At 48.1% G+C, this 24,812-nt stretch overlaps 1 protein-coding gene across 5 annotated transcripts in view; it reads left to right on the top strand.

Moving 5' to 3' along the window:
• Positions 1-24,812, top strand: part of IQCG (IQ motif containing G) — a 53,940-nt gene that overhangs the window by 12,857 nt on the left and 16,271 nt on the right. For 3 of the 5 annotated variants that reach the window (XR_008628717.1, XM_055129766.1, XM_004618737.2), the window contains 6 exons: positions 5,402-5,530; positions 8,203-8,284; positions 17,096-17,257; positions 18,335-18,409; positions 21,480-21,611; positions 23,505-23,606. Coding sequence is in view for 4 of the 5 variants with exons in the window: in XM_055129766.1 (XP_054985741.1) it covers positions 5,402-5,530; positions 8,203-8,284; positions 17,096-17,257; positions 18,335-18,409; positions 21,480-21,611; positions 23,505-23,606 (682 nt within the window). In the remaining variant the exon portion in view is untranslated. The remainder of the gene's footprint in view (positions 1-5,401; positions 5,531-8,202; positions 8,285-17,095; positions 17,258-18,334; positions 18,410-21,479; positions 21,612-23,504; positions 23,607-24,812) is intronic. The other 2 variants (XM_055129768.1, XM_055129767.1) reach the window with 2 other exon arrangements.

Genomic DNA, 24,812 nt, shown 5'->3' with positions numbered 1-24,812 from the left:
CAGCCTAAAGGGTTGCATGAAATCATGAAAGGTCGCTGTCAAAAAACAAATCTTACAGAAAAGAATAATGGAGTCATCAATGAAGCTCTATAACTTCAAACTGTATTCAAAGCAGTAGTAACAGAAACAGTATGGTAGTCAGAGAGATGCTGCCACTGACTTGTCTCAGAGAGGCCCAGCCCCTACCCTGCTGGAAGGTGTGTGGGCCCACGCCTGACTTGCCCTGTCCATGAGCAATACAGCTCCACAGCTAATCATGAAAAGATGCCAACTCCTGGATTATGCCAGTCCCACAGCTTCTGGAGCACGTGGCAGCCATGCATCATTTCCAAATTTCCCATATGGACAGCCCAGTCGAAGCAGAGCAGATTAGATGAGAAAGTTGCATAGAAGCTGCATCCTCTAAGCTGATGGAGCAAAACAGTAACATAGAAGACTCGGCTCCCAGCCCAGTAAATTCCCAGTGATGTCAGCAACAGTACTATGAAATATATGCAAGCAGTATAAAGTAAATTGTTTGATCAGGAGGCAGGCTTGTGGGGTGGAAAACTAGACATTGGCTACATGAAACAAACAGTATGATGAATTTGTAAATCACAGTGTCTAAAATGTCAAACATTTTTTTAAAAAGCTGAAAAGTCGTAATGGAAAAAACCCAAATCCAAAGCCGGTATGGAATTGGAACAGAAACAGACACATGTGGCCAGGGAGCTGACTCCAGTTCCGGGGCACGTGACTGCATGGGGATGCCTGCGTGGAATGCCCAGCACCCCAGCATGGGACCCTGGGAGCCCCCGCCCCCACTGGGCTATGAGGCACAGTATCACTGTGCCCAAGCAGCAGCTCCGCCAGGCAGGCCGGGAGAGGGTCACCAGGCACTGTTCCCGGGTCCCCGAGCACAGCTCGGGAGGCTCCCAGCCCCCATCAGGGAAGACCAGTTGAGTAGCATGAGGGCCCCCATATAAACCCACAAAGTATGCACACATGATTTATGGCAGAGGAGCCAAGCTCATGCAATGGAGAAAGAAAAACTTTTTCAAATGGTGTGGATGTGTGATATGTAAAGGAGTGAAGCTTCATTTGTGGGATTAAAACAAAACAAAACAAAAAACCCAACAACATAGTATGTGGGAAATACTCAGAAGCGTAGAAACAGGGGCTAGGAGGACTGGCCCATGGTAGGAAACTGGCCACAAGCAGTGGGTTGACGGAGAGTGCAGTTAGGACAGCTAGGTGTTAGGACCACTGTGGCAATGGTAGTTGGAAATGAGCACTCTGGACAAGAACTGCATGTTGAAGGAGGTAAAGGGATATGCATGGTACCCTTTCAGTTACAGTATTGCCAACTGCAGTGCTTGAAAGGAAAGTAAGAGAGAAAGAGAAAGAGAGAGAGAGAGGGAGAGACAGAGACAGGAGAGAGAGGAAGAGGGAGAGAGGAAGAGAGGGAGAGAAGAGAGAGAGAGAGAGGCAGAGAGAGAGAGGGAGAGACAGAGACAGGAGAGAGGAAGATGGAGAGGAAGAGAGGGAGAGTAGAGAGAGAGAGAGGCAGAGAGAGAGAGAGGGAGAGACAGAGACAGGAGAGAGGAAGATGGAGAGGAAGAGAGGGAGAGTAGAGAGAAAGAGAGAGAGAGAGAGAGAGAGAGAGACAGAGAGAGAGACAGAGAGAGAGAGAGAGAGAGAGAGAGAGGAAAAGTATTTGCCCTAGAGGCAGACTGCCAGGATGGCTCAGAGGGTGGTGGAGGCAGCAGGGACACTGATGGCAGGAAGTGTGAAGAGACAGTTGTTGGAACATTGTATGACTGAAACTCAATCATGAACAACTTTGTAACTGTGTATCTCACAGTGGTTCAATAAAAAAAATTAACTAAAAAAAGTAATGAAGCAGGGAATAAACAGTATTTTAAAACATGAAACTGATATCAAAACTTTGGACTCTGATAACTACTTAAATTACTTATTGGAAGTGAAAGAGAAGAGGGGAGAGGAGAGATGAACTGAAAGTGACAATTATATTATGTATTATATAATAGTATACTATGGTAGTATTATATAATATTAGTAGTATGATATAATGCTCTGTAGTAGAGTCATCAGTGAAGCTCTATAATACTCTACTACTCCATAATACTTTATAATACTCTACTATAATACTCTACTACTCTGTAGTAGAGTATTATATCAGAGTATTATCAGAGAGTCTCTTGCCCGCATGCCTAGCTGTCTTCCCCGGGGCCCCTTGGAGGGGATGGGCTCCAACTTCCCTCCCCGCCCTGAGCAGAACTCCCGGCGGCCGAAGACCACCGGAACCTAGCCACAGCCATGCTCAAGGCCTCTCTCCACACGTTCGTACAGGCCTCACGCATAAAGGTACTGGCAGAGGAACCCAGATATGTATAATCCCATCAACGGCCAACATCAAGAGACTTAAAAGCGAGCTCCCAGAAGCAGTTATCTTGTAGCCTACTTCTCCCTCTGGGAGAAACTGGCAAGCTTCTGAGTTTCCTGCCCACATGGGACAGCCTTGCAAGCTTCCCATGATGTATTCATATGCTAAAGCCAGTAACAAGCTGAATCTCATTCCCCTGACCCTGAAAGAGCCTCCAGTACGACATCACTGGGAGGGCCAAGTCGAGAGACTTCTAAGATCTCATGGAAAGGACGAATGGAGAGGTTACTGAGCCCGCTCGAGAAATTGATGATCAACGAAATTTTGTGATATTATATCCATTATATTTGGGGGTTTTGTTTGTTTTTTGGGGAGCCACACCTGGTGATGCTCAGGGGTTGCTCCTGACTCCTGACAGGGCTCAGGAGACCATATGGGATGCCAGGTATAGAACCTGGCTTGGCCTCATGCAAGGCAAATTCCCTCTTCACTGTGCTATTGCTCCAGCCCCAGTCATAGAAGGTTCTTATGTCAAAAGCATAAACATTAACAGGGAAGGAAGCCTGGGTCACTCTCTTACACCTCATGCTTCTCCAGGCTTCTTTGGGAGCAGCTACAAGCACAGCCAAGTATGACTCCTACAAAAAACACTAGGGATTTTTGCTTGTTTGTTTTGTTTTATTTTTGTGGAGGCAGGGATCAAATCCCAGGCCACATACATGCAGAGTATATGTTTACTCCTGTGCTACACCCTGATCATAGTTGGATATGATTGTGTATCTCTGCGATTAATACAGTTGAGTGGGTATTTTATTTGCTTTGTTTGGGGCAGATGCCCCGTATGGGGCCACCGTCTGGGGTGCCGGGATTGGCCCAGGTCTCCTGCTCCAGTACAAGAGCACAGCCCTTTTCTCTGGCCTCAGGTGGTATTTGGTGGGTTTGGGACCACACCTTGCTCTGCACTCGGGGCTCACTCTTGGAAGGGCTCTGGGAACCATATGGGGTGTCGAGGATTGAACTCATATCGGCTGCATGTGAGGTAAGCTCCCTGCTGCCTGTGTATTGCTCCAGTCCCTTCCGGAGTGTTTCTGAAACTATACTTCAGGGCTGGCGGGTGTGATCATAGGAGTGCCCACCTTGCCCAAATGAGACCAAGGCTCATTTCCAGCATGGCCACGGTGTCAGTCCAGTTGCACACACTCAAGGATTTTGTTTTCTCCAACACCACGGCCAAGGATGTACAGGCACCACAGCTAAGTACCCAGCCCTTGAGCAAGCACCACAACCAGGTGAAGCCGCAGCCAGCATGCAGCCCATGTACAGCGCAATATCAGCTGCACGGGGATAAGGGTGGGTGAAGGGAAGGGGAAGAGTATATGTTGCGTGTATATGTGTGTATATGTCTCACACACATAGTTGAAGCCTCTGATTGCAATGCCTTCTTCATGAAGGGTAAATGCTGTTCTGAGTTTGATGCTGCTGACTCTCTTGGATATTGTGCTGTTTTATTAGGCATATATGTATTGCATTTAGAAAACTAAAAAAAATTTATAACTGTGATTTACCAGGTTGTTCATAATACAGTTGTTTCAAGCATTTAATGTTCTGCCACCAGTCCCAGCGCCATTGTGCCCTTTCTCCCACCCAGGACCCCAGCCCACCCCTGAGGAGACAAAATCAAATCCACTTCATACTGTTTGTTACAACACAGAGGCAAATGGATTGATCCCATCTTAGATCAGTAAGGGTCCATTTGTGTGTGGGCGGTGGGGGAGGGGAGCGTCGGTGCTCACAGTGACGTCACCCAGCGCTGTGCTCGCTGCTGCGGGCTGAGCCTTCCATGCTGCTCTGCAGGCCCACCACCCCTAATAAGATTCGCTGTGACACCCCTGGGCCAGCAATGCTAGGAAAATTGGAGTCTGTGAGCTATAGATCTGGAACAGCCTGATGGGGTTGAGTTGTGGGGTCGGGCTGTGTCTGTGTTTAACGGAGTTTCCAGTGGTGAGAGGAGGTGTGTGGGGATTTTGCGTGGAGAGATAGCTCAAAGGCTAGAGCTCATTGGGTGACCCAGTTTGATCTCTGGCACCTCATGGTCTCCTGAGCACTGAGTAAGAAGTAGCTTCTGAGCACCACCAAGTATAACGCCTTTACCCCAAAATTTTATTTCTAATTTGCTAAGAGTTTTTTTTTCCAGCCTCCTCTCTTTTTTGTCTTGTTTTAAGCTTCATTGTTGTTTGTTTTAAAATGATGAGTACTGAAATTTACCAAGTGCCTTTTCTCCATCTTCTGTTCTTTTTTTCCTCTTTGGTGCTCAGAGGTCCCTCCTGGCTCTGCACTCAAGAATTACTTCTGTTGGTGCTCAGGGGACCATAGGGGATTGAACCTGGCTTGGCTGTTGGCAAGCAACCTACCCTATACATCGATCTGGTCCCTCTCTATCTTTTGTGATGACCATATAGTTTAGGGGGTTATTTTTGGCTTGGGGACCCCACCAAGCAGTTCTTGGGGTTGCTTCTGATGGTTTTTCGGGCGCTGGAGCAGTGCTAGTGACCTGACTTGCCCTCTGCATGCAGAACCTGTGTTTAGCCATCGGCATGTTTCTCTGGCCCCACCAATAAAGTTTTTCTACTTGTGTCTTTATTAATTGTATTTGCTTTGATTGGTTTAATTAGTATTATGCTAATGGGTTTTTCTAATATGTAACTATTCTTTTTTTTTTCTTTTTGGGTCACATCCGGCGATGCACAGGGGTCACTCCTGGCTCTACACTCAGGAATTACCCCTGGCACTGCTCAGGGGACTATATGGGATGCTGGGAATCGAACCCGGGTCAGCCGGGTGCAAGGCAAACGCCCTACTCGCTGTGCTATCACTCCAGCCCCATATGTAACTATTCTTAATTCTAGAATTATTTCCGAGTTTTACTGTTCCTGCTAGGTCTGTGCAATTTCTGCAGTCTTTTGTAAATGGGGTTAGTTGCTCATTGACTCACTTTTTGTTTCTCCTTTCTTGTAGGCAATTTTTCAGCGATGTGGTTTATGACACCATGCAGGAGTTAAACGATTCAGGTCAATTCACCAGTCTCCTGAATGCATTGAGCAAAGAGAAAGAAAACAAAACGCATTTTTATGATTTAATTACAAGGTCAGATGAATATTAGATTGATTTTGCTTTGTTATATTTTTAAGTTCTATAAAACTCTTACCAGATCTCCTTTATCTCTAAATCAACTTTGTGCTTCCAGGAGATAATAACTAGAAATAAAAGATTTGGATCCTAGGCCTAGTTCTGTTGGGATAGGGCTGACATTTCTGGACCTCAATTACCCAGATCTTCAATATAGCAGGTATACTCTTCCTAATAATTTGTGGGTAGGGAGGGGGCTTGGGGCCGATACCCACTATCACTCCTGTCTGCTCCTAAGTCTGTGCTTGGAGGGTCGCTCCTGGGGGCCCAGGAGGCCACACAGTGTCGGGGAGGGAGCCGGAGGCCATGTGGAGCTGGGGAGGGGCCCAAGGCCGCGCAGTGCCAGGCTGACCCCAGGCCCCAGCATGCTCTCTCCAGACTTGGCACAGTGTCACCTAAGTCCTTAGTTTACATTAGGATTCGTTCTGCTGTAGATATTTCTAGGCTTGGACATACGTGGGCTGCTGTGTGCCCAGTGGTCTCCGAGGAAGGCCTCTGTGCTCCACCTCCAGAGCTCCCAGTGCAAGCCCTGATCTTTTTAATGTCTCCACAGTTTGACTTTTCAAAACGTGATGTAGCTGCACTAATACATCTATAGCCTTTTGGATTTTTCTTCGCTTTTAATATGCATTTAAGATTCTCCTTTTTCTTTAATAGCTTGATGGTTATTTTACATTTGTTTGTTTTGGGCCACAACTTGCCAGTTACTCAGGGATCACCCCTAATGATGCCAGGCTTCAGATCTGGGCTGCAGCATGCAGAGCATGTGCTCAAGCTCTCTGCGCTACTCCCTGGCCCCAGCACTTCATTTTATTAGCAGCAGTGCCTGGACATGCTGTTACTTTTCCACTCATACTCTGAAAGACATCAAGACTGCTCCCAAGCAATAGAGCTGCTGAACGCCCGTGTTTGGGCCTCTGGAAGCACAACTGCTGGGTTGCTATGGCAAAGCTTCATTTAGCATTTTCTGGGCGAAGGGTGGTGGCTACACTCAGCAGTGCTCAGTGGGTACTGCTGGAGGGGCTGGGGGGGAATATGGGATGCTGGGATCGAACCCGGCCAGCCACATGCAAAGCAAGCTCCCTGCCTGCTATGCTATCGCTCTGGCCCCAAGTTAATTTATTTTTATGAGGAATTGCCAAACTATCTTTCAAACTGCCTCTACCACTTTAAATTCCTGCCACCAGTGAGTGAGTCTTGTTGCTCCCAATCTTTGGTGGTTCTTGTTCCCAGCATTCTGTCACCTGATGCCACTCTCATTGCTACTGGCACTTAGACCAGCAGAGCCTTTACTGGGGTGAGGGTCCTGGGCTACTGTCTCTTGTAGTGTTTCACTATTTTGTTTAAAACCTGGGATTATTGTAGAGAAGCAGAATTCTGAGAACCAAGTGAGAACCAATAACATGAACAAGAGCTGAATTCTCAGGCTCCTAGTCAGACCCACGTGCACATCAGCCATGTGACCAAGCACATGTGTGCACCTGTGTCCTGTGGAAGGTAAATGAGAGATGATTATTGCCAAGAGTTTGTCAGGGTAGCCCCTGTGAGATGAAACAGTGAGGGGCTGCTGCAGGGAAGGAGAGTGGGAGTGGGTGGAAAGGCCCGGCCTACAGTTGAACAAAGGTCAGGTAAGGCCTTCACGGAGGCCGAGAGCCAAAAGTGCAAATGCATCTTCTTAAAAGTGTCCTGGATTCCCCCAAGGGACCTGCTCTAGCTTCCTGCTGCTCCTCATTGCTGGGGCCAGGTGTGTGTGAGTGAGAGAGAGAGAGAGAGAGAGAGAGAGAGAGAGAGAGAGAGAGAGAGTGTGTGTGTGTGTGTGTGTGTGTGTGTGTGTGTGTGTAGGGGGTTGGGGGAGGGGTAGGGGAGTGTCTTTGCACACAGGATGAAGAGGATTGCTGAGTGTGCATGTGTCTTGGTTTGGGGGCTACGGTGCTGGTGCTTGGGGGCTCCCTGCTCCCGTGCTGGGTGCTGGGCATGGGGCTCACTCCTGACAGTGCCTGGGATGAAGCCCGGTGTACCACATGCACACCAGGTGCTCCAGCCCTTTGAGTCGTCTCCCTGGCCCATCAGGATCTTCTATTTTATTATTTAAATAATTATTGTAGTTTAGGTAACATGGTTACAATAGTTTTAATGTTTATGGGTTTTTTTGGGGGGGGAGGTAGGTTAGTGTATTAGTCGTTTTTTTAAATTAAATTAAAATGTAGGTATCCTGGCTAAAGAAGTGTTAATATTCAGGGTATTAATACACAGAGTCATTGCCCCCCTCCCCCATGTCTATTCCCTGTACCCTGCCTGTGCCCTCCAGGCCTCCTCTTCATCCCCCCACTCCCTCTGGCTTCAGGAATCTATTTTTTTAATTTTTATTTAATTAATTAATTTTTTTTTGGGGGGGCCACACCAAGTGATACTCAGAGGTTACTCCGGGATCTGCATTCAGAACTTAATCCAGGTGTTTGGGGGACCATGTGGGATGCCAGGGATCGAACTCAGGTTGGCCACGTGCAAGGCAAATGCCCTCCCCACTGTGCTATCACTCTGGCCCCAGGAATCTATATATTTTTTTAACAACTTTGCACAAGTCTGATAAATACTTCTCTACACAAATTCCCCTCTTTCTCTCTTTTTAGGGAAGAGAAAGGAAGAAAGCAGATAAAATCTCTCCAAAAGCAGCTTCTCAATGTTAAGAGGGAGCGGCAGGCTGAGATTCAGGTGAGGAGGACTGGGCATGCCCCTGTGCTCTGCTGAGCACTGTGGGTCTGAGTACTGCCAGGAGTGCCCCGCTTGCACCCAGTTTCCTGGGAAACAGAGTTAGTTATTGAGCTGAGACAGCTGAATAGAGGCTGTCTTTCCATGACAAACAGAAATGGCATGCCTCTGAGCCTGTTGGTTCCTGGTTCCTGTTTTTGTTCCTTTCTTTCTCCTGCTGGTTGCTGACCCCCGAGGTTGCCTTTACTGTAGCACAGTGGGCAGAGTGCCTGGGAGCCCTGGCGGGTAGGTGGGAGGCCCCCTCCTCCGGGCAGCCTTTCTTAGCCCAGCTTTCTGGATTGCAAACCATAGGGCCCCTGTTTTGGTTGTCTTTGTGTTTGTGTTTTGGGACTCACCCAGCGATGCTGAAGGGCCACTCCTGGCCCTGCACTCAGGAGTTGCTCCCAGTGGGGCTCAGGGGACCTCATGGGGTGCTGGGATCGAACTCTAGTCTCCCGAGTGCCAGGCAAGCATCCTACCTGTTGGTACTGTCTCCCCAGCTCTATTAGAAGTTTAAAAAAAAAATCTACAAAATTAGCTTTTCATTGTGTAAGTGAACAAATGGCTACTTTTTTTTACAACAGGAAATCTTCATTGTTCCCAAATTAAAGTTGGAGGAATCTGGAGTTGACACTAACTGTTCTTTTCTTCTTTAGGAATTTTTAACAAATTACTTCCTGCCCTCTTTCTAGTTATGGTTTTGAATGCATTATCCTGGTTAGCCCTCTACTTGCAACCTACATTTAAAAAATTCAGGGCCAAGGAGATATCTCAGAGGGCAGGAGCGGGGCTTTGCCTGGCCTCATTCCCACCACCAGCCTCTGAGCACCACTGGTGTGGCTTAAGAGCAAAAATGAAACAGTGTATTGATATTTAAGATTTTTTTCTCTTAAATATTTTTCTCCCCTTCCTTTGTTGCTGTTGGGGTTTGGTGCTGCAGGGTCAGGGTTCTCTCTCTGCCCACCTCTCTGGTGGCTTCCCGGGGTGCTCACCTTCACACTTGGACGCAGGTACCCCCGCCCACTAAGCCATCCCTCGGAACCATAACAGGCATTAAAATAATTAGTATTTTCTTTTTTATTGACTCACCATGAGATAATCACAAAGTTGTCCCTGATAGGGTTTCAGTCATACAGTGTTCCAACACCCATCCCATTTCCCACCACCAATGGACCCAAGTTTCCTATCGCCCCTCCCCTGCCTGCCTCTGTGGCAGACACTTTTCTTTTCCTTCTTCTCCTCCACTTCCTACTCCTCCCCCCTTTTCATTTTAGGCACTTTCATAACATTTTGAAAATTGTATTTCTTCTCTAGAAATTTTTGCATCCACTGGGGTATGCTTACATGTCCTCACTAATGAACAACCTTTTTCTGGAGTTTTCTTCTTTTCCCTGAAAAACTCCCCATTGTTTAAAAATTCCTCTTATGTTCCTTGACTGTCAAAACAGTATTTTTTTTAATCTTTTGTTTTTTTGGCTTTTTGGGTCACACCCGGGCTGGAGTGATAGCACGGCGATAGGGCATTTGCCTTGCACACGGCCGACCTGGATTTGATTCCTCTGCCCCTCTTGGAGAGCCTGGAAAGCTACCGAGAGTATCTTGCCCGCACGGCAGAGCCTGGCAAGCTCCCCTTGGTGTATTCGATGCCAAAAACAGTAACAACAAGTCTCAAAAAAAACCCCAAACAACTTATGAAAGAAAGCAGAGGGAGGGGGCTGGAGCGATAGCACAGTGGGTAGGGCGTTTGCTTTGCACGCGGCCAATCTGGGTTCAAATCCCAGCATCTCATATGGTCCCTGAGCACCGCCAGGAGTAATTCCTGAGTGTAGAACCAGAAGTAACCCCTGTGTGACCCAAAAAGAAAAAAAAAAAAAGAAGCTGAGGGATAGCTCAGTTGGTGGAGTCTGGGCCTGGCGTGGGAGGACGAGTTTGGTCTCAGCACTGCAGGGAGCGCCCTCACACCTACCACACTCTGAGCATCCGCTCTCACCAAGGCTGTGAGATGCTTTCCATCTCGGCTGCGTCCACAGTTTATAAGAATCCACAGTGTGAGTTTCATTCTGGCAGGGTAGTCAAAAGCAGAGCCTTTGAGGAATGTGAGCTATATAAGGAACTGAAAGAAGGCTGGTGTAGCTCACTGACACTGGAGAGGAAGGGAGAGCAAGCAGCCTTGGTGAGGGTAATGTGAGGACTCAGAGGGCTGCAGTACATTTTGCATGCGAGAGCCCAGGTTGACTCTCTTGACACCACAAGGTCCCCAAGCATGGGCAGAAGCGACCCCGGAGCAGACCTCAGAGCCATTCCCATCTGGCGGTCAACACCAGCCATGCTTGTTATTGATTGTAGTTTGCACCGTGCATTGCTACCCTGGAAACCGCAGTATCTTAAAATTGGCCTGAACCAGCATACCCTTTAACTCATACTCTGCCTTTTTTCTCTGGCCACTTTAGTACTTACTTTGGTCTGTTATATGGCTCTCTTCACTGAACATCTGATTTTTGAACTTTTTTTTTAGAAACAAAAATGAACTTTATTTTTTAAAATTTTATTTTCATAAGGTGGTTCACATTAATTGATTACATTCAGTATTTCAGTACCAATCCCACCACCATTACACCTTCCCACCATCATCATCATCATCATCATCATCATCATCATCATCATTATTTTATAATGTAGGAACACCGCAATTTATTCAGCCATCGACTAAGCTGATTGAATTGGGCATAAACTCCACATTACTTTTTTAAAATTTTTTTTAACTTTATAAGTTAGTTCACAATGTTTGATTGCATTCAATATTCAAACACCAACATTACGCCTTCCCACCACCAAATTCGGGATGTTTCCACCCCAACCCCAATTTCTGTCCCAAAACACAACTGAAACAATGTATTTCATATTGTCTGTTATGAAGAACTGCTAAACATGCTTACAAAAAAGCGTTCATATAGGATATATGCTTTCATATTGGGTGATGTGAGCTTTGGTATATATATCTGAAAGTATGTATATGTGCATATATATATTTCCCTCTATGATTTTTAAAATTTATTTTTGTTTATTTATTTATTTATTTATTTATTTTTGCTTTTTGGGTCACACCCGGCGATGCACAGGGGTCACTCCTGGCTCTGCACTCAGGAATTACCCCTCTCAGTGGACTATATGGGATGGACTATATGGGATGCTGGGAATCGAACCCGGGTCGGCCGCTTGCAAGGCAAACGCCCTACCCGCTATGCTATCACTCCAGCCCCTCCCGCTATGATTTGCTGCCTACTATCTGAACCCCATCCGTTGTGGTGTGGTAAGGGGTAAGGAGTGTTAAGCAGCGCGGGGTCTAGGAATATGTTTACTCATATGTGAGGCTCGGCCCGAGCACGTGGGGAACAGCTTTGAATGTGGTGGCGATTGGGTTGTAGAGGTTTTTGGCTGCTGGAGCTGGGTCTCTTGGGGTGGGGAGGGCTCTCATCTGCCCCCCGCTGGGGCGCCCTGGTGAAGACAGCCTGGCGCCGGGTCAGGACATTCTGTGGCACTCTCTTCCAGGAGCTTTATAGTTTCTGGGTCCTGGCCATTGATGAGATTACATGGCGCTGGGGGCAATTTGTGGGTGTGACTGCCAAGCTACTGGAAAACTGGGGACCTGGGGAGAGGAGGCCCAGTCCCCATCCAAGCGGACCTGGAGATCTCTGTCACGGTTTCCCGCCTGTCTCTGCACTACAGACCCTAACTGTGTCTTTTGATCTCTTTCGAGATTTATGGGTCTCTGAAATAATGCCAATAAATGAGCTTATATAGCTGAGCCGGAGGTGGCTTGTGGGTATGGCTCCCACATACCTAACTTTTAGCCGTTTAATTTCTTGGTAAACTTGGCCCCAAGTTATTGAGGTCTGGCCAGAGGCACAGCAGCAATTTTAGGGTATCTGGAAGTCTGAAGGCACCATCAGGCTGCTGATGCACTCACCCCGCAGGTACAGGTTGACCTGGTGGTGTTACCATACCCCCTACCATCATTATTTTGAATTTTCCCACCACTATTCAAGCCTGCCTGCCACAGGCAGATACTAGATACTTTATTTTCTGTTGCTTATTATGAATATCATGAGAGGTCCTGGAATTCTAAAACTGTAAATGATTGGGGTCCAGAGACATCTCTGTAGGGATCTAGTCCATTTTGAGATTCATATGGGAGTCCCTGGATCAAGGCCTTTGATACACTGAGGTGGTACCTGGAGGCAGATTGTGGGCATGACTGCCAGGACCCCAAGCGCGCGGGGAGACAGGAAGGGGCGAACCATTCCCCCAGCCGCTGCCATGTGGCCTGGAGTTTCAATCCCTGATCCCGAGTACCTGGGTTTTTCTCTGAAAGTTTGTGGCCACTGGGGTTTCATTTGGAGTGGGCAGAGAGGGGACCCCTGCTCCATCTGAGGTGCCCCAGTGGGATCAGCTCGGCTTGTGTCTTCTGGGATTCACTGCTGAGTCTCAGAAAGTTTGTGAACTTTCTGATGACTCCAGTTTCCTTCTTATGGCAAGATGTTAAGAGATTACCAAATTCCACAGGATAACATAATAATGACAATCTCTAGGCTCCAAAATAGATTAAAGAATGAAATGGATGTGTAGAAGACATGCTTGTGACATTTGCTGGAAACACAAAACTGGTATATGGTAAATAGACATTAGAACTCAAAACCCTACTTATCATCAGAACTTAGAGCTGGCTCTTAGGTAAGGGGGCCCCATTTCCTCTCCCCCTCCATTCCTCGTCTCCTTCCCTCTCCCCTGTCTTCTTGACACTTCTCCTTTCTTTCACAGTGCTTCTTCATATAGCTTGGCATTAGGTTATTTGAAGAGCTTATCATAGCAACATATGACTATAAAATACTGTGAAAAACATTCAGAACCTGTCCTCTTGGTTCGGATTACTGCAGTTTTTGGCATTATATACTATTTATTCAAAAGGAATGTTCTCCTACCTTCTGTTGTGGTTAGACATCTACTATATTGCATCCAATTTTAAGTACCACAGTTAGCCGGACATTTGGTCAGAAGAGGACAGTGAGGATGTGGAAACTAAATTTTTGTAAAAAGAAAGAGAAAGAGATCTGGGAACGGCTTTGATTTCCAACTCTGCATTGCCTCCCACCGGCAAGACCGGGTGGAATCCCATCCCCACCGACAGAAAAGCCAAATAGGGCTGAGGAGAGAGCTCAGTGGATGATGTGTTCTGCATGTGGGGCCTGGCTGCAATCCCTGGCATCACACGGTTCCCTGAGCATCTCCAGGAGCAAGCCCAAAGCACAGAAGCACCCCTAAGATAATTGAAACACAAGGAGGGGGGCTGGAGCGATAGCACAGTGGGTGCGGCATTTGCCTTGCACACGGCTGACCCGGGTTCGATCCCTGGAATCCCATATGGTCCCCAAGCACTGCAAGGAGTAATATCTGAGTGCAGAGCCAGGAGTAACCCCTGAGCATCGCTGGGTGTGACCCAAAAAAAGCAAAAAAAAAGAAAAAAAAGAAAGAAACACAGGAAGGCAGGCAGGGCACTCACCATGCACAGGCCATGCAGTGCGCCGAGAGTGACAGGAGTCAGCCCTGAGCACAGCAAGCGTAGCCCAAACTAATACTGAAACCAAAACAAAAGAAGTTGTTATATCTGGAAAGGGAGTAGATCAAATAGGAAATGAAGTTAGCCTGAAAATGCCCGTGTCTGCCTGAGAGCACGTCTGCCTGCACCGGGGCACCCAGCTGGAGATGGAGAGGCAGGAGTCTCAGCACGGGGCTGTTACCATGCACCACACCCCATTTTCTTTTTCCATCCAACTATGCAAAGAGGCAGCCCGAGGTGTCAGATGTCCCCAGTCTCTCCAGCAGTGGCCCACCCAGTTCCCAGGGGCTGGCATATGAGTGCGGGTAAAGACAGGCTCAGCTATTCCAGTTTCGGGTGGGAATGTTGTGGCAACCAGCAGTGCCATAGTAGCTCAAATGGTGCTGGTTGGTTGTTATTTTGCCTAAGGGTGGGGGAAGGCTGTTTCTTCTGCTTCTGCCTATGACTAAACCATCCTTTATGAACTCAAATAGTAAGTCTTGAAGTCCAGATCTTGAGGCAGTTTTGAAAATAATGCTGTACTCTAGAAAAAGTCCACAAATACGCTGAATCAGTCTCCAGACTTAACTATGAGGGAAGCACTGGACTCTGCGGGCAGCAGGGGCTGAAGTGGGCAGCACTGCAGACAGATCTCTTAGGGAGACCGTTACTGGGGGAAGAGTTTGGGCGCGAGGGGGAGTTCCTGCTCTGTGCCTGGGTCATTCTTGGCTCCGCAGTGGACCATGTAGTGCCAGGGACTGAATCTGTGCCCAGTAATGCCAAACTTAGCGGGGCCCTTTGTGCCATGCCCCTGGACCCTGGTAGGGATTCATACAACTCAAGACCTTTAACCTCTAAGGCACTGTTGTGGGCTGGCTGGCAGCTGGCATCCCGGAGATGACATGAGGCACATTAGCACCTCAGCGAGTCTGCCTGTCTGGTGGTCTCACCACCCCTGGTCGGGCTCTATCTCAGAGTCTGCTCCACTCTCTGACCATGGAAGGCCTTAGGTTTGTGCCAAACAGCAGTACAGGAGTGTCCAGAAGTCATGGGACCATCAGGGCCTGGAGGATGGTGCAGTAGCTAAAGCACCTGCCTGGCAAATGGGAGTCTGGAAAAACCCCTCTCGGGCTGTGAAAACCCCGCTCAGGGAGCTGCGTAAACTCCTTCGTTCAGGGAATGACACATGAAAGGATGTTTGCGGGCTCTCCGGGCGGCTCTCTCTCGCCGCCCGCGTTCAGTGCTCTCGAACCGCTTCCTCACCCGGGACAGCTGTCACCTTGGATGGACGAAGGAAGAGTGAGGGCCAAGCTGGTTACTGATTAGTTGCTGTTTATTCAGTCTCTCGTCTCTCCCAGCTCTCTCCAACCCTCTCTCTAACTTGCTCTACAACGCTCTCCGTGTCTCCTCTCCAATCTCCCCAGCCACTCTTACTCTCTCCTCTCAGCCTTCTAACATGCAACCTTCTCCTCTAATTCTGTGTCTCTTCTCTCCGTCTCTGTCTCTGACTCTGCCTCAGTCTTTCTCTAACTCTCTGTCTCACTCAATCTACTCCTCTTTCTGTTTCTCTCTGTGTCTTCTTCTCTCTTCTCCCCTTCTCTTTTCTCTCCCCACGGGAAGTGCCATCAAAATGTTTTTACGGTCTTCCTGACCACCTGCAACCCACGAGGGCAAAACAGCCCTCGTGGTGTGCTTCTCCTTTCCTCAGACCTGCAACTCGATTAACATCTTTAATTTTCCTTCCTAATACTCATCATTCTACAAGGAAGTGATCATTGATGTAAAGAGAGGGTGATACCATTTCACCAAAACTCTTCAGTGCCACCCTCAAGAACATCACGCGACGACTGGAATGGGAAGGAATGGGAGTGAAGATAGATGGTCGGCAACTACACCACCTCTGCTTTGCTGATGTCATCGTTCTCATAACGCCAAACATTAGCCAAGCGGCACAAATGCTGGCTGACTTCGACTGCGAGTGTGGAAATGTCAGACTGCAGCTGAATCTCAACAAGACAATGCTCATGAAAAATGAACTAGTCCCTGACACTCCATTTGCTCTCAATGGAATGGACGTCTCCGAATGCAGCAGCTTTGCGTACCTGGGTCGAGAAATCAACATGAGGAACAACTTGGCACCAGGACTGTGCAGGAGGAAGAGAGCAGCATGGAACGCCTTCAAGAGTGTTGAAGAAGTGTTTAAGAGGACAAAGAACCTCCAACTCCTGGCACATCTTTTCGATCCCACTGTTCTTCCTGCACTAACGTATGCCTCAGAGACCTGGGCCCTATGCAAACAGGATGAGAATGCTATTCAGGTATCCCAAAGAGGAATCAAAAGAGCAATGCTAGGAGTATCACGTCTCACTCAAGTGAGAGAAGAAATCCAGAGTTCCGACCTCCGCCCCCCCTCTTCATCCCCGATGGCCTCAGGCAGCACCAGAATGACCCCCAAGTGCCCACGTGGGCCGAGTGCAGGGCAAGTGTCTTACCTTCCACACTGCTATTAGCCCCCACATCAATTCTTTAAAAAAAAATTCCAGTGTTGTAATTTAATTTATAATTTTAACTTCAATGTGTAGGATGAGCCCATGGTAGATAATGAACATTTCCTATAAACCTAATAAATGAACATTTAAAGCTACTGATTATAAGCTCTTTAGATCTAGTAAGACAGAGTAAGTGGCATTCCTCAAGTTCCTTTTGTCAGGACGGTCGGTCCTTATCAAGTCCCAGGATTTTCTTTGGGAACAGATGGAATTCCTAGAGGGCATCGCAAGGAGCAAAGGAGATCTCGGTTAATTCCCTGAGTCTCTTGCTGAGCCATCTCAGAGGGGAAGATGCTGATTTCCAAGACTCAGAGTTTCCCTGGCTGAGTGGGAAAGTCAGGACCTTCCATCACAGAGTCTGGTGTCTCTCTCAGAATGAGAAGCGAGGGGAAGCCCGGGGGGCAGGGAATCTTGTGCATGCTGGGGACGGAATCTCATCATCCTCGTAATGATCTCCGTTTCATGTTTCATTTGTTCTGTCTGTAATCATTGGCCAGTTTTCCTGACATGGCAGAAAAATGACCCAGTCCTGTGTTGGTGTATCTCATTAGTCCAGAGGTAAGTATTAAGCCGCTGCGGTGGCAGGCAGAGGCAGAAGGGGCTTTCAGCGTAGCACCCTGACTATCCTTGCAGAGTCAGAATGAATATATCGCTCACCTCAAGGACCAGCTGCAAGAGATGAAGGCAAAAACCAGCATGGAGAACCGCTACCTGAAGATGAACACTGAGCTGCAGGTTTCCCAGACAGTGAAGAAATGCAGCAAGGCTGAGGAGCTCATGCTGGAGGAGATAGAGGTGGCCTGTACGGTTGGGGTCGGGAGGCTCAGAGCACAGACCCGGCAGCAAGAGGCCCCGCGCCTGCCTGTGGGGCCCCTGGGGATGGCCCCTGGGCCCCAGCACTCTGAGAAGCCCCTTTAGGTAGTATTTGGCTGCCCTTCCCAATACTGCTGCAGCCAACAGGGGAGTTTCCTTGCTGCTGTTTCTTCCCTGCGGCCCTTAGCCTTTGAGCACATGGAAAACAGATTGAGAGTGAGCAAGAAGGGATTCTTGGGAGCCGTTTCTTCCATTCTGAAAATCGGCTGTACTGTTTCTGTGGTCTTCCTTGGCTGGATAAGACCATTTCCCATTTCTCCTGATCAAGGGCAAAGCAGGATACTCGGTAACTATGGCTTTGCTGCTCCCCCAGCTGCCACCTGGCATCACTTCGTTTAGAAACACAGTACTGGGCCATAGGGAAAGGACAGTGACAAGCCACTTGCCTTGTATGTGGCCCACCTGGGTTTGATCCCCGGCACCATATATGGTCCCCTGAGTCCCAGGAGTGATCCCTGAGTACCACTGGAGGTGGCCTCAAAGCCAAAACCACACTATCTGGAGGCAGGATGATGGCCCAGAGTACTGGGTGTTTGGGAGGCCTGAGTCCAATTCCAGGACTGCACAGTCTCCAAGCACCACCACAAGTGACCTCCGAGTACCTCGCCCTGAGTCCCACCACTGTGGTCCCAGACGGAAAAGCAAAAACTATAGCTAGCTGAGCTTCATTCTAGTTGAGAAGAATCACAATGAGAAGGAGCCAGAGAAAGAAACGAGGGCTACACTGAGGCCAGACGGGAAGGGGCCTGGGGAGGGGGTGCATTCCCTGGGGTCCCCTCTCTGTCTGAAAGCCCACTGCCAGGTGTGGCCTCCTGTCAGCCCACAAGCCTCAGGTGGGCGAGTCTGTCACAGAGGGCAGCGGCAGCCTCTCGCTCCTCTCTCCTGGGGCGGGTCCCTAGCTCAAGGCCGGGGCAGTGCCTGGGCTTGCTGGGGTCCTGGCCGGCCCCTGTCCAGTGACACCTGCTGGGAAGACGTCCTGATCCAAGTTTATTTTCACAGAAAGTGAGGCAGAAAACTGAAGATGAGAACCGGATTCATCAGGAGATTGAGGTATTCCTGAGGAGGCGACAGCAGGTGGGTCACCAAGTCTCTTGGATCTTAACGTTAATCTCAAGGTCAGCAAAATACCAGTTTTATTTTTCCAAAGGAAGAAAACCAACTATAATTCTCTCATTATATGAGAGGAATGAGGTCTCATTATATGAGACGAATGAGGTAAGGCCCCTTATTTCGTTTGCAGTTCTCCATGTGAATCAATATGAAGCTGTAATCTGAGTACAGGTACACTTCTGTCTCCTGCCTTTATCATTTAGCCTTTTCTAATAAACTGTTTTGTTTTTATATTTCTTCATAGTCATAATTTAAAATTTAAATATTGAATTTTGTTTGTTTGGGCATCACACCCAGCAGTGCACAGGGCTTGCTCCTGGCTCTGTGCTCAGGGATCACTCCTGGCAGGCTCCCGGGGCCATATAGGATACTGAGGATCAAACCAGGTCAGCTGCATGCAAGACAAGCCCCTGACCTGCTGCAACTATCTCTCCAGCCCAAATTTATTTAATTTCAAAATTACAATAATAATATTCTTAGCCAAGGGGATATTTTCCCCCAAATAACAATTTTTCAAGAAAGACACACATTTTATAATTCTTGATAACTGTTTTTAGTATTTTTAATTTACATTGCCATGTATACAGGCATGAACTTTGAGGTGTCCTTAATTGTACTGTTGATTTTAGATTTTGCAGGGTGTCTCTCCAGCAGTGCTCAGGGGCCCCAGGAGCCATTCCCCTGGGCTAGCTGGTCTGGGTGGGTTCAGTGCTTGGGTCCTGCAGTGCTGGGGGCTTGGGGTCACTGGAGCTACCCCTAGAAGAGTAGGGGCCTGTGGGGCCAGGGAGAGAAGCCTCTTCTATACTCCAGGTTGGAATCCCTGTTCGTCTCCCGATGAGGGAACTGAGGCCAGCAGTCGGCCATTGGCCTTCCCTATGGCTGACTCAGGTTCAATCCTCAGCACTCCTGAGCACCTCCTGGAGGGATTCCTGAGTCCAGAGCCAGGAGCAATCCTGAGCATAGCCAGCTGTGGCCCAAAAAGCCAAATATATATATATATATATATATATATATATATATATATATATATATATATGTCTATATTTGCTTTCGTTTTGCTAAATGACATTTGAATAGTCTTTGTGGCAGCGAGGGCCACAAACAGTAGTGCTGAGGGCCCTAACACAGCAGGGACAACACTTGGGCCACATGTGCCCGTGGCAGTGTTCTCCCGTCGGTGCCACAGCCCTGGCCTCAGCAGCTCTTGGAGGAGGTCTCTCTGCCGCAATTGAATGCCAGACTAGGTACAGAATCTTAGATCACCTTTGTTTTCCTTTAGAAGTTTGACGTCACTGCTTCCTTCTTGGCCGCTGTTTAGCAGCCTACCAAACACCACATCCATACAACTTACAGTCTTCCTAATTTTCTTTTTTTTTTTTTCAGTCTTCCTAATTTTTTTTCTTTTCTTTTTAAAAACTTATTTGGGTGACACCTGGCAGTGCTCAAGGCTTACTCCTGACCCTGCTCAGGGGTCACTGCTGGTTGGCTCAGAGGACCTTCTGGGGTGCCAGGGATCAAACCTGGGTCTGTGGCAGGCAAGGCAAATGGCTCTGGCCTCACCCCCTCACCATTTTCTACGTATCTTTATTCATTTCCTCCCACCACCTCTTCCCTCCCCAGGTACCTGGGAACTCTCTTCCCCTTGTGTTTTTTATTTGCTTGTGTGCCACACCTAGCAGTGCTCAGGGGTTACTTCTGGCTTAATGCTTGCCTCCTGGTGCTTCAGGGAGTATCTGGTACCAGGGATTGACGTGGGTCCTTCTGCACGCAGAGCATGTGCTCAGTTTGTGGCACTCTATTCTCAGCCCTGGAATTTCAATTAATAACATGCCCACTGGGCTAGAGAGATAGGACAGAGGTAAGACATTGCTTTCAGTCTCATTCCTGATACCACAGATGTTCCTCTAGGAAATAGCTCTGAGTACAGGGCTGGGAGTAGTACATACCTCAGGAAGAGGGGCTGGCCTGGTGCCATTGCCTCGCCACTGAGCTCTCAAGAGACTGCAACTGCTAAAAATTCCAGGTCTTCAGGTGGAGAGCTCTGGGCTCTCCTCAGAATGGTGATGGGAAGCCTCCCCCAACTTCCCCATTTCTGGAATCACCTACAGCCACACTCAGATCCCACAGCTGCCATCATCTAAACTCATGGCCCAGCTAAGTACCCTGGACTTTCTAGAGGGACACCTCCAAATTCTCTAATACTGACAGCCCAGTAGGAGCACACAGATTAAATGGGAAAGTAACAGAGAAGCCAACTAAGCCCAATAAACAAAACATTCACACAGAAGGCTCAACTAGCAACAGCAGCTTAGCAAACCTTCAGACAAGGACTTAATGACCCTATGGTAAGATATAGCAATTTTCATAAATTTTCTTTTATTGAAGTATTTTTTTATATTCCCACTAGCCATTCAGTTGTAACAAACAATTTAAATGAAACTATTTTGTGCTTGCTAAGGGGGCAGGCTTGGGCAGTGGTTGGGGAAATGGGGACAAGGGTGGAGGGAAAGTCATACTGGTAGATGGGATTGGTGCTGGAATATCGAATGCTTGTAACACATGAACAAGTTTGTAGAGCACATTGTTTAAATAAAGGGAAAGCGGGAAGAATAGGGGCTTGAGAGATAGTACAGTGGGTGCTTGCCTTGCACACAGCCAACCCAGGTTTGGTCCCCAGCATACTAAATGGTCCCTGGAACCTCACCAAGAGTGATCCCTGAGTGCAAAGCCAGTTTTATTCCTTGAAAACACCAGCAAGTACAGCCCCAAAGCAAACCAAAACAAAAATAATAGGGCCTAATATGTGTTTATTTAGCTCAGTAACCAGCACCTCAATCAGAGTACAGAACAGTTTCCCAGGCGTGCCTGGGGTCCCCGTCACTGCACCAGCCCTCCCCAGAGGCACCCATGATTCTGACTGCTGTCACTCTAGGCGCCTTCTGTTTGCTTCTGTACCAGGAATATTGGTGACTCCACCCAGCAGATACTGTTTTGCATCTGTTGGAAGTTATGTTTTAATGTTCTTCCCAAATAGACACTTGAGGATAAACTGGAGTTCTGGATGGAGAAATTTGATAAGGACACGGAAACCAAACAGAACGAACTCAATGCGCTCAAAGTGGCAAAAGCCACTGACTTAATGCACCTGCAGGAGCTGGCAAAGACGGTGCGTGGATGTGCGGGCCACAGGGTAGCACTGTGTCCGGGCCGGGGGCTCCATCGCAATGGGGTTGATGACTTCTGTTACACCTGTTGTCTTCAGGGCTTCTCTGGCATTTCATGTTTTATTTAACCATGACAAGCCCTTGAGATAAGACTATTATGTATATTTTATGAATGCTGAAGACAATTTGGAAATGATTTGTTAAACACTTCTGAGTTTTTCTTAATTGGGCCACATTCGGTGGTGCTCAGGGGCTCCTGGCGTGCTGGGGGTGATGCCTGAGCTTCTGCATGCGCCCAGCTGGTTGAGCTGTCTCTCTGACCCATGAGAGTTACCTCGGCTTTTGGCCATGGCCAGTTGTGTTCAGGTGTTGCTACTTGCAGTGCTTGGGGTCCATATGTAGTGCTGGGGATCAAACCCAGGTTGGCCACATACAAGGCAAGCAACCTACCCACTGTACTAGCTCTTTGGACCCCAGGAAAGATTTTTAAAGTATATTTGAATTATTCAAACTGAAAAAAGAGTTGGGAATAATGATAAAGTTAGTATGTGAATATTTGCCACATAGTGATCCAGTAAAGTTTCCTTTGGTTTAAGATTTGGCATGTTTATAATTTTAAAATTATTATTATTATATTTTTTATCATCGTGAGATAGTTACAAAGCTTTCCTGTTTGAGTTTCAGTCATACAATGATTGATTACCCAAACTCCACCAGTGCACATCTCCTACCAACAAGGTCCTCAGTATCCCCTCCCCCATCCCACCTCTCCCCCTGCCTCTTCAGCAGGCGGTATCTCCCACACTCTCTTTTGTATTGCTTGTTATGAACAGCATAAGATGCTGCAGGACTGCAAGAGCGGCTGCCTGCTCCTGTAATTCTAAACTTTTAATTTTTTTTTTTGCTTTTTGGGTCACACCCGGCGATGCACGGGGGTCACTCTTGGCACATGCACAAAGAAATTACTCCTGGTGATGCTCAGGAGACCATATGGGATGCTGGGAATCAAACCCAGGTCAGCCACGTGCAAGGCAAACGCCCTACCTGCTGTACTATCACTCCAGCCCTAAAATTTTAGATAATTAGGGTCTGGAGAAATCTCTGCAGCGAGCTGCTCGGTTCAGAGATTCTTCTGTATGTCTCTGGATCATGACTGTTAGGAAGCTTAAGTAGCAGCAGCCAGAGACAGTTTGTGGTCGTGACCTCCAGGGTCCCTTGGGGACAGGGAAATGAGAAGGAATGGCCAATCCCCTATCCCTTGAGGCCTGGAGTTTGCTGTCACTGAACCTGTGTGCCTGCCAGGGTTTTTTTAAGGGGCTGGTGGAGGGAGGGACGATGCCTGCCCCGTCAGAGGCACCCAGTGAAGTCAGCCTGGCTTAAAGTCCAGAGGCATCTCTGCAGCGAGCTGCTCAGTTCAGTTTTCTTTTGTGTGTCTCTGGATCATGGCCCTTGTTTTCATCTTTTGCAGAGAAATAAACTGTGGGCATATGCCCTGCAGGGCATGCCTGCTTGCTCCCGTGGCCGGCCCTAACTGCGGCTTTTGATCTCTTTCGAGATTTATGGGTCTCAAAATAAGGCCAATAAATGAGCTTGTACAGCTGAGCTGGAGGTGGTTTGTGGGTGTGGCTCGCACATACCTAACTTCTGGCTGTTTAATTTCTTGGTAAACTTGGCCCCAAGTGGTTGGGGTCTGGCCAAAGGCACAGCAACAATTTTGGGGTATCAGGAAGCCTGAAGGCACCATCAGGCTGCTGATGCACTTGTCCTGCAAGTATGGGTTGACCTGCTGGCGGCACCATACCCCCGGGTGCTTCATAATTTTATATTAACAACTGCATGGCTGAGCCACAGCCTAGCCAAGCGAACACTAACATGTGACTGTCTTCTTATCAAAGATAAGAGAGTACGAACAGGTTATTATTGAAGATCGTCTAGAAAAGGAGACATATAGGAAGAAACGAGAAAAGGAAGCTTTGGAATTAAAGAGCATCATAAAGGTAAGCATTTCTAACTTTCTGCAGCTTGGGGTCTCTTGACTGCCACAGTGGCCCAGACACTGAGGGCTACCAAGTTTGTTCTCGAGTCGGGAGCTCTGCGATGGGCACAGGGCTTGTTATTGTTGGATCTGCCTATCCAATTTGTGATACGGGAAAAGGACGTGCTCCAAACTCTAAATCTGGGAGGTGGGGAAAAAGGAAGAGGGAGAAATGAGAAACGTTGCTAAAAGTGAAAGCAAAATACAGAATTTGCACCACAGGGGCCAAAAAGATAGTGGCGCCTGAAGGGTGCTTGCCATGCATGCAGCCAATGTGGACTCGAATGCAGCACCACATATGGTCCCCTGACCACACCAGGATGATCCTTGAGTGCAGAGCTAGGAGTAATCCCTGAGCACACCACCACGTGTGCCCCCAGCAGCAGTGACAGAAACTCATATCTTTAGGTCAAATTTAAAAATACCTTTATCGGGGGGGGGGGGTGCGGGGGTCACACCCAGTGATGCTCACAGGTTACTCCTGGCTCTGTGTTCAGAAATCACTCCTGGTAGTGCTTGGGAACCATATGGGATGCTGGGGGTCGAACCCGGGTTGGCTGTGTGCAAGGCAGACACCCTGCCCACTGCAGCAGTAGGGCTCCAGCCCGAGAAGTACCAGTCCCTGCCCTTCGTTTCTGTTCCTTCGGGCTGTGGTTACTCTCCAGGGTTCTCTGTATCCGCCCGGGAGGGAGATCACTCTGCTCTGTTCCTCTGTGTCGTTCTGAGTCCACCGGGAATCTAGTTTCCTGTTAAGTGTGTTTCCACTGGGGTCCTGCAGGCCTCGTGGGTCTCGGTGTCTATGGCCCTCGACTCTGGGAGTTCCTGTTGCCGATCTAGTATCATCCCTTAACCCGCATTTCCTCACACACTAGCCTTCCTTCTCTAGGACTCCATGATTCTCGTGTTCCTCTGGAGCTCGCCCATGATCTCCGTCATGCGTCTGTTGCTCTCAGACTGTGTCCTACCTCCTGCTGTTTCCCAGCCGTTTCCTCCACATCTGGGGTACCTTGATCTTCTGCTCAGCTTCTGTTATTCTGCTATTCAGAGTTGATGTTTCTTTTTATATCACCTACATGTTTTTCATTTCTGATTGCGGTAATTTTTACATTTCAACTGTTCTCCTTGTGCCATCATTTCTTTGAGTGTATTAAACACACTCACCATGGTG

This window comes from Sorex araneus, chromosome 2 (genome assembly GCF_027595985.1).
Source record: "Sorex araneus isolate mSorAra2 chromosome 2, mSorAra2.pri, whole genome shotgun sequence".
Taxonomy (NCBI): Eukaryota; Metazoa; Chordata; class Mammalia; order Eulipotyphla; family Soricidae; genus Sorex; species Sorex araneus.
The sequence above is the reverse complement of the archived record's forward strand: the minus strand, read 5'-3'. Positions and strand labels throughout refer to the sequence as shown.